We start from the raw sequence: 13316 nt of genomic DNA on the forward strand, positions 1-13316 counted from the left end.
CTTGTGGAATTTGGAAATTAGGAGATTAAGCAAAAGGCTCCAGGTTAAGACCAGATCTATTGGAAAGTCACTAAATGATTTAATAAAAGCAATTTGGCTTCTCAAGGTTAAGGAGCTATGTCTTGTTAGTTTTTACATCTAAATTACAGTTGTGACTTGGAATAAAGACAATGTTAAAATTGAATTCAAACTCTAAAAGGAGTTTAAGGCTGAAAGTTGAGTTTTTCGGGTGGATTTTGATAATGCTTAATGTCCATCAACCACTTTAGTATTACATGAAGTAGTCAAGATCGGGGCTTTGGTGTACAGTTAAAGACACATGTTCAGGTTCACTTCACCTTGTGTTCCAGTTAAGTGGAATGAATGCAGTCGATGGAAGGTCCCCACAAGTGTTATAGCACAAAGGTGTTTGTGTGTAGGAAATGTGCGCATGACTGAATGTGCACAAAGCAAGCAGAGCCTCCACCACCAGGGTGTGTAAAATAAAATGAGTTCTAAACATGGCAGCAACTATTTATAGCCCCTTCAATTACTGAGCCTGATTCCACTCTTTTCTACTTCAAAGAAGACACAGCAAACACACACACACACAGAGGACTGAGGGGACGGAGGAGGAAGAGGGGGGGGTGGAGGTCGGGGTTGATGCAGTCATGTAGACGGCCGAGAAGGCACGTTTGTGAATGTGTATTCTAAATGTAGATACCAGATCGTGGGCTAAAATTACCTTCTCGTCACTCTGCTTTGGTACAGATAGAGGTGAGTACAAATAGAAACTGGGGAGAAAAGAAACGACAGGAGGTTAGACAGGATAAATGGCATGAAGAAATGGGTAAGCGACCGAATATGAATAGTGAGGGGAAAGAACTGGGGGGGTGGCGATGTTAGTTTCGACAAGGTTTTAAAACAAGTACGTCAAGTTTTGCATTGAGAAAAAGAAAAATTGAAGCAGAGTGGTACAGAGTTGTATGGTTGTCTTGATCCCTGATCGAGGTTTTGCACTTTACTGAAAAATTCTACATTAACAAGGACAAAAGTTTATAGTTCCATACAAGTTTATGATAAAAATCCAATGAAAACAACATCATTGATTCATACAAAGTAACATAATCAGCCAATTCAACTTAAGCTCTAATAAAAAAAAAAAATAGATTAAATAAAAAGGTACAAAGAAATGCATTCATCAACATGTTGCAAAACAAGAGGATCTTTATCTTTTCCTACAACAATCTGACAAAAATACTTATCAGTTACAACTTGGCAGTCTTTTGTTCCACAAAAATACCCAGATTAATATTTTAAAAAATTAAGGGAAAAAAAAAACAAAAACATTTAGTTTGTCTTGAACTATAGCCTGGGCCAAGGGGAATACAGGGAGAAACGTTGCAATGGCAGGTAGAAAAGTCTGAGCCCGTTGTCTGATATTCTGAAGACTGGAAACCAAACCCCCCCACCCCCCTACAAACACAAACAAACAAACAAACAAACAAACAAAAACAAAAAATTGTATGTGCGAATTTGAAAGTGAAAGAGACGCGGAAACCGGTTAAAAATCATAAGAGTTGGTGACAAATAGTCCGTCCTGGTGCGGAAAAGATCCTGATGCGATGCAGTTCAATGAGCAATATGTACTGTATGTGTGTGCCTCAGTAGATTCGGCCTCGGCTCCTGTTGCCTCTGGCTCCGAAGCCACGTCCCCGGCCACCCCTGAAGCCACCACGTTCTAGAGTCAACGAAACAAATAGTTCAGTATGGACACATAGTAATTGTAGCCCAACCATTGCTGAATTGTTTGGGGCCAATACTGGTATTTGAGAGTTAAAAAAGCAATTGGATAATATGTCAAATATTCATTTTTTTAAACATTAACAACATTTTTATAATGATCCCTTGGATTTGGTTGTTAAAGATTATTTACTGAGGATGATAGTTTATAGTTGAAAAATAAGTTAGTGCTCTCTGGTGGACAAACTGTAATAGTGACACTGTTTCTAAATGACCTCAAATTGGTGTTTTTGTACTGCAATTTTTGTTTTTTTGTCCCTAACTGACCAAGATATATATGTATATATACCTATAAAGTCACAAATATTTGCTGGTTTATCTTTTTTTTTTCCTTCTTTCTTTTAAAAGAGAGAAGAACCACCTGAATGTTCTTTGTTTCAACTATTATTTGCATTTATCCTCCTCTTCATCTGTAGGGTCTTAAATAAACGTGTTTCAGAGCATATCAGTGAACTATTAATGCCATATACCTCTGCTAGGCCCCTCAGGTCCCCTGAGCAAGGCCTGCTAGTTGTACCTCGCTCAAGACTGAAAAACACGACGGGACTGTGCATTCTCCTGTCCTGGGTCCCAGGTTGTGGAACAGCCTGAAGCCCCATCTTTTTTCTAAGTCTAATTGTGCTCGAGTTATTATGTACACTTGATTTTTTTTTGGTTTTTTTTGTTGTGCTATCACCCTCTCATGGCTCTGAAGCTCAGGTAGAAGTAGCATATTGAGCTATTTATTAACAAAGTGATGAGTTTAACAATTTTCACATTTTGAAAAATGTGATGCTTTTTAGCAGTGACTTTGCCACTGGATTCCGTTTACCTGTTGTGAATCCAAGCTGACTACAGATGCCATCCTCCGCTAATAAACTACAGACTTTTCAGAGCCCACTTTAAACCTACAGAGGGCGAGTGTTTGAATCTTAAAAGAAGTATTTTCTGGGGAGTATAGCTTAATAAATTTCCTAGCCAATGAGGGTTTGCTGTGTCAACCAAACCTTCAAAGAAGTTCTTACAGACATGGATGTGATTAGAAAAATAGTAACAGTAGCTTTATTGGTTAAATCAAAGATGAGTCAAATAAAATAATGTGTGGTATTAAATAAACATAAACATGCTGCACCAAAGTGTTTCCAAAAATAAATAAGAAGTAAAAAAAAAGGTTCCATAGAGTGCTCCTCACCATAGTTAAAATTTCCAATGGAGGCGCTGTACTTGCCGCTGGGGGGATTGTAGATTTGCCGTGCATCCCTCCGGGGCAGAGGAGAGATCTGTTTTTTTATGCTACCACCAGACGCCATCTCCTCACCTGATGGACGCTTCGGCCTAAAAACACAAAAGAAAAGTGACTGAAGATCTAATTGGGGCAACAAGGACAGTCAGCTGCTGCATGAATGTGTTTGTTTCACCTCTGACTTGAGGCGACATTGGCAACAAGCGGGAGCAGACTTACGCTACTGCCTCTGTCTTCTGGACAGGTTTCCAGGACAGAGTGACTGTGCTTTTGTATGATGGAGGGTTGTGGAAGAGATCCTGCAAAGACAATAAAGTTTAATGACACTATAGAAAAGCTATTGGTAATAATAGAGTCCACTTTATGTTATTCTCATACACCAAGTGACCAGAAAAAATGGAAATAATTTATGTTATAAGTCAATATAATGTAACAGTCCTTACAGTAAATACTTTTTTATAACATACAACTGTCAGTTTGAGTTGACACTGTCAGAAAGGTGCTGGTATAACTTGGAGCAGCGGAATGCACTATAACTGAGGTGTTCCTGATATTTCTGTTTCTCCGTACACATTAATGAAGTAAAGAAAATGTCAGAAACACTTTTCAGTATCATGCAGTTTCTCTCAAGATACAACAACAAAGTACAGCCTGAAAACCACAGAGTAAAGTCAATACACACACAACTGTAGCAGTCTGGATAAGAACTGAACGTTTTAAGTACGTCAGTATTTATGCAGTATTAGTATTTTATTTTTATTTCGTACAGATATTTGTATTTTTCTTGTCACTCAGAGTATATGGCAGAAACCTTACCTTGATGAGGACATTGATGTTGTTTGTGATCTTTAGGGCCACAACTTTGATCTTGTTCTGATTACACACAAAAGATAAGTTAGACTTTGAGATCATTTCTAGCAGGACTGTCAGCACATAAAACGTCCTAAACAGCTCAGTTTTCATTTTTGTTGACTGTATGCAAGACGTGAAAAAAGTTTATACTTAAGCTGAGCTACCAAATGTAAGCTGACAGTGGCTGTTACCTCTTCTGTCTTCAGAGCATCTCCTGTCTTTCCTTGCAGTGCGACCCGCAGCTGTCTGATGTAAACCTGCAGGCCTCGGGCAAAGTACTGTAACCTATTCAAATACAGAGGACAGTCAATTTAAAGAAAAAAAGTGGTTGCTTTTAGATCAAGTGAGAGTCAACCAATGTGTGCTAAACAATCGAATGTCGCGCTTTGGTCTGAGCTCATTATTTTTGTTTATTGGACCTTTGTTTATTCTACTCTCACCTGATCTTGAAGTCTTTGAGGCGCTCAGCATCCACTTTGTCGAGGAGGAAGTCTGGCAGCTTCTTGCCCAGCTGGTGAAAGCTGAAGAGGAGGCACTCTACGTAGCTGAACTGCAGTTTGGGCTCCTCGCTCGCCGAGTTCTCTCCATTCTCTACCTCTTCTGGTGGCAGAGGCATAAACTCCTACACAAACAGAGAAAACATGAAAAATCATGAGTGGAACCTCGTTGATATCCCTACTTTAGTGACAAACAGCTCGGACCATCAGGGTGTACTGGAACATTGGGATATATGGGATCTTTTTTTTATCTACTGGTATTTATTTTAACAATTAGTAAAGAATTCACAGAGAGGATCGCCATGGGTCGGAAAATTTAGGAATGGTGGGCCACCATGTGTGAATGAATAAAGCAGAAAGAAAGAAATGGAAAACTTTGACCATTCTGTTCGTTATCATTACTAATAATTACTACCTGGCTTTTAAGTTCCCCTTGTTGATTACTACAACCTCTTTGCTTTTTACAGATATGAGAACATATTTCAATAAATTCTCACTACTTTGAAATGAATAAGTCTCACTGTAGTAGTTTGAAAATGTAGGCTTTTAAAAAGGGACGGATTTTGGTTCAAATACCCAGCCCAAACAGGACAATCTGACCAAGGAAAGTGAATAAGTTATGCTCTTAAATTGTATCCTCAGACAGCCAGACACCAACAGCAGAAATTTGACTGAACCGGTCAGCATCTCAGGTGCATGTGTGAAACAATACGAATGCAAAACAAGGTAATCCTAAAGAGAGCAGCAAAATCCCAGAATGGATCAGGGGGGAAACTGCTAATGTGTCCACTGTGTATTTTGATTTTCAAGTGCATTCACACTTATGTTCTTCAATATCCAAAAACAACAGGACAATCTGTTCTCACCAGCAGCTTGGTAAACAGCATGTTGAGGTTGGCCTCCAGCTTCTCCATGTCTCCACAGTATGGACTCATCTCAGCCAGCAGCTTAAGCACCTACACACAGACACACAGAGACACACGGCGTTATGTGTATTGCTAATGAGAAACAGTGTTGCATGGTGCAGACTTATAACCCATTAACAACATGCAGTTGGCTAACACCTCTGTCAGGTGGCTGCCACGCTGACTTTGTTTACTACTACAACCGCTCACCAAATGTCAGACATTAGGAGTATCGACCTCACACCAGTGGCCACATGTCAGGCCTCTCAGGAATGGAAGGGCTGTTTCAGGCTAAATAAATCCAGGTGGAGTAACTAGTCTTTTGCTTAATGGCCACACTATCTTGTACACTGCAACACTGATTAAGCACTCTTAGTTCTTTTCCTGAGATACCATAAGTTTTTTGGATGGAACTGCGCTGAAATGGAACAACACTTTAGAACTGCAACCTGCCCAAGAAGCAGCTACAGTTCCTCACAAAATTAAACCGCATTTGGTCTGTGGTTAAGTCGCAAATAAAATAAATTGGTAACACTACTTTAAGTCATTTTTATTAAGCAATTATAAGCAGCATATAAACACTGAATAAAGGGTTTATAACAAAAATATAACGTAATTTGTTATACCCAGATGTAAGTGTTTATTAAATGTATTTATCAACTATAACTCCTTTCGTGGGCACCCATAAGTTAAGGCTGGTGTATAAACAGAAAATGAATGACAATATATGTTATATTTTGTTATTATATAAAATATGTCTGACAGGAGAAATTATAGTTGCTGACAAATACTGTATATCAATAAACACTTAAAATGTCCTTATATCTGCTCGCAGCTACATAATAGTGTGTAATAAACCATTTACTAAATGTTAGTATACTGCTTATAAATGCTAAACTGGGGGACTTAAAGCAAATTGTTGCCAATCAATCAATCTCGTTCTGCACCTATATCTAACAAATGATAAAAACTTAAGCAAGGGAATTTTTGACATATCACTAATATTACATTTTAAACTCACTTAAGGACCAGGGGTATTTACAAGTCTACTTTTTCAGTAGACTTCAACTATATTTTTACAACCTATCTATAATTTTGTCATCCCCATTGTCCATACTGAACTTTTACTATGTTGGTTTACTCTGTACACATGACATCTATTGAATGTTTGTCTTCCTTAGATCTCTCCTCTGTTGCTCTCCCTGAGATTTCTTCCATTTTTTTCCCCCATTAAAGGGTTTTTTTGGGGAGTTCTTCTATGTCCTTGAGGCACATTTGTGATATTGGGCTATATATTAAAATTTACTTGAATATACCCCACAACTCTACATGCCCCAATGACATTCAGTTAAAATACTCTGCAGCACTGTGGTGGAATAAGCCAGTAGTACCAAATAATGTCAATCCAGGAAGCATCAATGAATATTAAAAAAAACAAACAAAAAAAACAAACAAAACAAAACTGAAAATACTCATTTCCCTGTAGACAGCACAAGAAAGAACCCACCTCCAATTGAATGTCCAGCTCAGCCACAGGACTTGTCAGTGTGCTAAGGTTGGGCAGCACGTGTTCACAGAAGTAGGTTACAAAACGTGTGGAGTGGACATTTTTCTACAAGAAATGAGAAAACCATGATTAATTCATACTTTAAGTACACTAAACCATGACTACTTGCAATACATGTTTAAGAGGTATTCACTGACTTGGAAATACAACTAAAGCTTCCTGGTACTGTATCAGACTCAAAGTTTGAAAGGCCTCTTTCCATTTTTTCTGTACGCATTCAGCAGTTCTACTCACAGAGAACAGGGGCAGGGCCTGGCGTGTGCACTGCAGCAGGCGGTCGACAGTGTCAGGGTCGGCCGGGTTTAGAGCCTGCTCCAGGAAAGCCTGCTCCACCACCAGCTCCACCAGCTGCTGCCGGCCGTGCACCGTCTGCAGCACCCGCAGACCCGACACCACACGCATCAACAGCACAAACTCCTCTCCCGTCACATCCTCCAGCACCTGAGCAGGCAGCAAAGAAGAGACAAGAAGCTCTTTATTGACGTGTTCTTGTCTGTTTTTGCACAGACTAATATCCATCAGATGCTACATCACTGTTTGAACTCCCTCTAGTCTAACAGTGTCAATATAAAAACTAGGCTTTTTTTTTTTTCTTTTCCACAGGGGAAGCAGTAAGTCAGCTGAGTTTCAGCCAAAGTAGCAGGTATGGCACTTTTTTAAACAATAACCAAACCCTTTAAATCATATCTAATGTGCTAGGGGGAGAGTGGTTATGTATCTACAAATTCACAAGTCAATTACACTAACTTCCAAAATAAATGCAAGTTTTAAAACCAAAAGAAGTCTCACACTACACCTACATGGAGAAGTCAGCAAAATTACCAGCCACTGCCAAAACAATCAGCTTTGGCCAGTGGCAGTCTTAACACAGCCTGATTCCAGTCCATCATATGGTGTAATGTAGTTGGATATAAATTACCTTTGCTACATTCAGACTGACAGAAAAAAGATCACTCAATCATCATCAAAGATCACTAATCAATTCTACACTAACCTTCTTTGTCTCTGCAAAGACATAGTCCTCCACCTCCTTTGTCATGACATCTTCTGGCAGGGTCTTCAGTTTGGCTGACAGAAACTTGATAGCCCTTTCCCGCACTATGTCCTCCCCCTGCAGGATCTGAGAGAAGAGGCCTCCCAGAGTACCTGGACAACAAAAGATAGGATTAGACGGGATTGTGTCAATGCAAGTGAATGATTACAATCTCAACTGATCCCAACCCCAATCTGAACTAAGGATCTAATGATAATTAAACAAACAGCAAGTTGAGTTATTGATATTTAATGTTTACGAAACAGTAAAACTTGAAGATCAGTTTCAGTAGGTTGAGAAGCCCTTATGATTTATAGGACTACTTACTATTCTAGACACAGTCCAAATATAACGAGTGGTTATTTCAAAAACTAAATAAACTACTACAGATCTACAAGCTGTCATGGATGAATAATGACGGAGTTAGTACACAAGGCAACTCACACAGGTACCTGTATAAAGGAATTTCCTGTGGGCAGTTACTTAAAAACAAAACAAAAAAAACAAGCCTTACTAAATTGTTTATTTCACTTGGCCAGTAACACGGCCCATTACAAAATAATACAGGTTACAACAAGTAGAAAGTAATCTCATTGTGGAATTAGTGCTCCACGGAGGAAGAGAAAGACCTTTTTCACAGTGTCCTTTTTCAACACAGCTCTGAACTGGGCGGGATAAGTGACAAGCATACAAGAGCATTATTTAGCTCAACAATAGGGGAAGCTGCACTTACCTTTAGCATCTATCTTGAAGATAGAAACAAGTGCTGCATTCACTTGGTTGAATTCTGCTGTATCATCTGAAAAAAAAAAAAAAAAAACAAACTGATTCGTCAGCAGTCATTACAAGATCTGGATTAAAAAAAAAGATTTGCTGAATAAATGAGATTATTACTTGGATGATCCAATATTGATTCTTAAAATCCCAAGATCGAGCTTTGCATATGTGCCTTTTTTTGGCAAACATCTACATCTGTACAGCTGAATGATGTGTACAGGCAGTGGTTACTTGTTATAATTGGTTAAGTTACGGCTACATGATGTGTACAATTTCCATGTCCTGGAAATCAAGTTTTTACAATGTGCACAAACAGGTTAATTTAAGTTAAAAAACAATGTGGATGATAGCTGCCAGACGACAGTCCTGTCGACTGTAATGTGAATAATTACAAATTACGTGGATTTTCGTGACTCAGGATGATTAGGTGACTCTGGCTATCTCACAGCGGATCTAGAGATCGCATCTACGAATGGGATAGACTTGGAAAACACTCTGCACACTGATCTGAGCCCTGTTTGTGTTTGCTGAAGAGAGATCTCTGACTACAAGATGTGAAGCCGTGAAAGTTGACCGAACAATGTGTAGATTGCACTTTACACAATTTTATATTCAAGGAAACAGCAGTGTTGCTCACTTGTTGAATGCAGAAGAAACCGAAGAACCCAATATAAATTCTGAGAAACGTTTTAGTGGGTATTTATTTGATATAACTCAATCATCGAGAATCCAATTGAAATGAATCGATTCCTAGCTTTGTGAATCGAAAACAAATTGGGAGACCAGAACCAATATCCAGCCCTAGTCAATAGAGTATTAAAGATTTTTATTAAATATTAGCACAGTATTACATGAAAATCCAGAGACCAAGGCGCTGTTCAGACTGACAAGCTAATCTGATTTCAAGGGTATCCAGGGAATTATACTGACTGAAAAACAGATTATGATATTCACGATGGATCATAGCTGAGACTGGAGTAAACATGACTATATTTATAGTACAAACCACCCCCTTCTTTGAGGCTGCATGGGAAAACAAATTCAATACCCTAAAATACCCTAAAAAGGATATTAAAGTTTCTTAAGTTTTAACAGTTTTACTTGCAGCCTCAAAGTGTTTATACTGAGGCAGCCAATACCTGTTTGAAGGAGCTGGGTGAGAATATCTGCAACTCTGAGGATGTTCTCGCCAGTTGCAAACCGTGGGAGCTCCTTGATGGCCTGCCGTCGAATCTGGACAACGACAAGTGCACATACACACAGATGGGGTTCTTATTATAGAATAAAAATTACTATTATGACTAATCTATTCAGTCAAGGGAGGAAACCCCACTTGAAACTGGGAGAACACAGAACCCGCAATTTTGACCCAAGAGAACTTGAAGGACAAGACCATTTCTGCATCCAGCACTGAGGTACCCATGCACACCTGTGTCCTTTAATACTCACCGACACGTCATCATCCTCACAAAGATCAAGCTGAGCATTAATCGCTGCATCGGCCAGTTCCGGAAAGCTGCTGAAGAATTTGGGAATAAACTGTGCTGCCAAGCGCTTCTCCTTGGGGCCACCCTTTACACCATCCAGGATTACTTGGTAGGCATCTTTGTGCTGCAGAGTTAAAGAGAGTACATCCATAAACATGTGCAAGATATATAACAGTGGCATGTCTATAATTCATTCTGAACCTCACATTATAATATGGCGCGAGTTCTAGATTGAAACTGACTTTGGTCTAAAGCTCACTGTCCTGTAGCACACCCTGGAACTGTAGTGTATACAGCTGAGCCAGCCAACAGCAGGGGTTGGCCATTGAGTGTACCTGGCTTTTACCAGTTCACTTGGTTATGCAGAAACCCTTGTGTGTATGTATGGTAACTACAGTAAGTTGGGGATGCTCTGAAACTAGTCAGTTTAAGGGCACAATGGTCACAGGCACTATAAAAGATTTTATATACATAACTCAGTTTCAAAATCATGGGGAGTGCTCCGTGCTTTAACTGGAAGAATAGACACTGATGTTGCATTGTAGTCAATGTAGGAATGGGCATTTTTTAGAGCTTGACCCATACAACAGGGTAGAAGTTAGGATATATCAGACTCTCCTGCACTGATTTTGACCAGTCCTTTTAAACTGTCTCTCGTGAGTCTCCTTGCATTACGGAAATGCCACACTAGGTCGCTGAAATACCCCCTTACACCATTTCATTCCTTTAATACAAGACATCTCAAAGGACAATGTAGAAAGTGCATTTAAGTTTCAGATGTGCATGAAGATCATTTCCAGTTTAAGTCATTTTTTTTTAAATTTACTGACGAAACAAAACACAAAATCTCTTTCAATCTGAATTACCAAAAGATACAATTAGTACAACTTTTTTTAAAGTTAAACATTTAAACCAGTGTAAAGAGTCTTTGAGGATTCTGTTATCAAGGTTTTAAATGACCCACTAGGGGTCATGGCTGATTGGTTTCTGTAAAAGATAATCAATGGTTCTATCTGCGACTCAATCTAAAATTAATGCATTTCAATACAACAGTCCTGCAATATTTCCTACCTTCATGAAGTTTATAAAGTTCAGTTTTTACTGAAATTGTTTTAGAGGTGTTGAATCAACTATATGATCACTTTGGAGGATGTAGTTTGTGCTGCTGTTGAACTGTACTGCTTTATAAAGAAAGGTGTTTCTGTTATTTAGCCTTCCCTCACTAATATAAATGGGGTGGACAAAGTAATAGAAACACCTGTCCATATAACGCAATACAATGCAACGACACCACAAAATAAATCCCCCAGGATAATCACACAGTTTAATCAACACCTATTTGAAACGATTTTGTAAAAACTAAAAATTATAACCTTCAGGTAGGTAGGATTTATCGCCGGACTGTTGTATTAGACTGCATTAGTTCAAGCCAAGTGTAGCTAATAAACTGCAAATTGTGTACATTTGAGTAACTGATGGGCACAACTGGTGCTACATTCACACAACTGATTAAAACCCGCCAGTTCACTACCCTGCAGACGTTAACTATGTGCTTTACAAATGAAAACTGATGACAACGGTGAAAAAGTTCCCCTCAGCCCAAAAGGAATCGTTGCCCTTAAACAGAAAACAGTTCACAAATAAGTACATAACCGCCTGGATGACTTAAAACTAAGGATATCGAGGGGTCAAGTTAGAAGCGCCTGTCTTACGGGTCGCGACTGCGAGGCTGTTACTATTAGCCCGGTCACTACGCTAGCTACGTTAGCCTAGCACGCACACAACAATGTTATGTAAGTCAACAAAGTTATCAACAGTGGAAGTAAAACGAGGTCATGCGGCAAAGCAAGAAAGCTCTCGGCTCAACAGGGTTTAAAAAAGAACGTTTCTGGCGTTTATTTACCTGGCTGAGGTTGTCCTTAGCGTCGGCAAGGATCCCGTAGTTACGGTAGAGATCCTCGATAGTGACCGCCATCAGCGTGCGTCCGGTTGCCTGCCGCTCACAGATAAGACCGCCGATAAAACCACGGAAAAAAATCCCTCTCAGGTCACTTTTGCTTCGCTCTCAGTCGACTGTAACACAACCAAAAATTTATTACCGGGGAATATGTTCTGCGGAAAGGGGACGGGGAGATGAAATTGTAGAAGCCCGTGAATGGACACCCCCCACAGTCGGTGCTCTAGCAATGCTCACTGGCGAAAATGCTACGGAACAATGAGTAGGGCGCATGCGCGGGTTTAGCGAATCGCGCGCAGAGTCACGACGCACGTGACACTATTCGGCGCTGAAGTGGTTCGCAGTTCAACCTGTTATCTTCATGTCACAAGTAAACAGATGCGATAATAAAGTTTTATAGACGGAACCTTATGCCGGACGTTTATGCACAGAATTCAAAGTGTTCAGCGTTTGGGACTAAAAGTTTTCACGTTCATCCGTTTGAGGCGTGTAACTGCGAGCATTAATTTTGACACCACAACTAGTTTGCAACTGACGCAGGTCTGATGTGGAAACTTACAGTACACTGAGATTGGACGTTCGGTTATATAGGAGACATTTTGTATGCAGTAGTTAAACTTTTTATATTAAAAATATATTAAAATATATAAAAATGTGCATATGAAAATCCTAGACTGGATTTTTCAATGAGGGAGGAGGTGTATATGTACATTTTAAGAATTTCTAACCAGGTAATGGAGCTTTACCTTTGAGGCAAAAACCATATCAGACACAAGTTATTATTCAAATCAGAGTCTTTTTATATATCTTGCCAGGAGGGATCTTCAAATTATATGTATGCCACTTCTGTGTTTTAGGGTTTTCCTATATATTTCTACCTTTTTAAAAAAAAAATTATTAGAGGGTTAATAAAATAAAAATATTTATCATTTTCTAATATCTATGCAATGTTGTAAATGCTTGTACTGTAAATGAAACTTTAATCAAATCTGAAACAAAATAGCACATCTAAACAAATCCAAGTTTGTAAATTGCATCTAATGCAATTAAGACTAAAACTAAACAATGTAAAACCCCATGTTGTAGTGTTCCAACCCTTGTTGGACATACTACTTTATTTTTGTTGGATTTACCGTACTCTGGAAACGTTTGAGGCACTAAAAGTAAAGTTAGGATAGTTTCAAAAATAATGCCATGAATTGTTTGTATGTATCATTTAACTTCAGACAAAGTGCAA

The 13316-nt window shown here is 39.1% G+C and overlaps 1 protein-coding gene across 2 annotated transcripts; it reads right to left on the reverse strand.

Moving 5' to 3' along the window:
* Window positions 1–980: 980 nt before the first annotated feature.
* Window positions 981–12355, reverse strand: api5 (apoptosis inhibitor 5). Of its 2 annotated transcripts, XM_040134247.1 has the most exons (15): window positions 12222–12341; window positions 12026–12115; window positions 10085–10246; window positions 9775–9868; window positions 8592–8657; window positions 7820–7971; window positions 7060–7266; window positions 6766–6870; window positions 5220–5309; window positions 4297–4478; window positions 4048–4141; window positions 3821–3877; window positions 3224–3303; window positions 2954–3096; window positions 1644–1720 (listed from the first exon to the last, which is right to left on the reverse strand). In XM_040134247.1, exons 2-15 carry the CDS (start codon window positions 12095–12097, stop codon window positions 1644–1646), a joined length of 1581 nt encoding a protein of 526 aa, XP_039990181.1. In that variant the 5' UTR covers window positions 12098–12115; window positions 12222–12341. The 2 variants fall into 2 exon arrangements, with proteins under 2 accessions (XP_039990179.1, XP_039990181.1); XM_040134245.1 differs by having other exon boundaries at window positions 981–1720; window positions 12026–12355.
* Between the last annotated feature and the right edge of the window lie 961 nt (window positions 12356–13316).

Source organism: Xiphias gladius, chromosome 8, assembly GCF_016859285.1.
Source record: "Xiphias gladius isolate SHS-SW01 ecotype Sanya breed wild chromosome 8, ASM1685928v1, whole genome shotgun sequence".
Classification (NCBI taxonomy): domain Eukaryota; kingdom Metazoa; phylum Chordata; class Actinopteri; order Istiophoriformes; family Xiphiidae; genus Xiphias; species Xiphias gladius.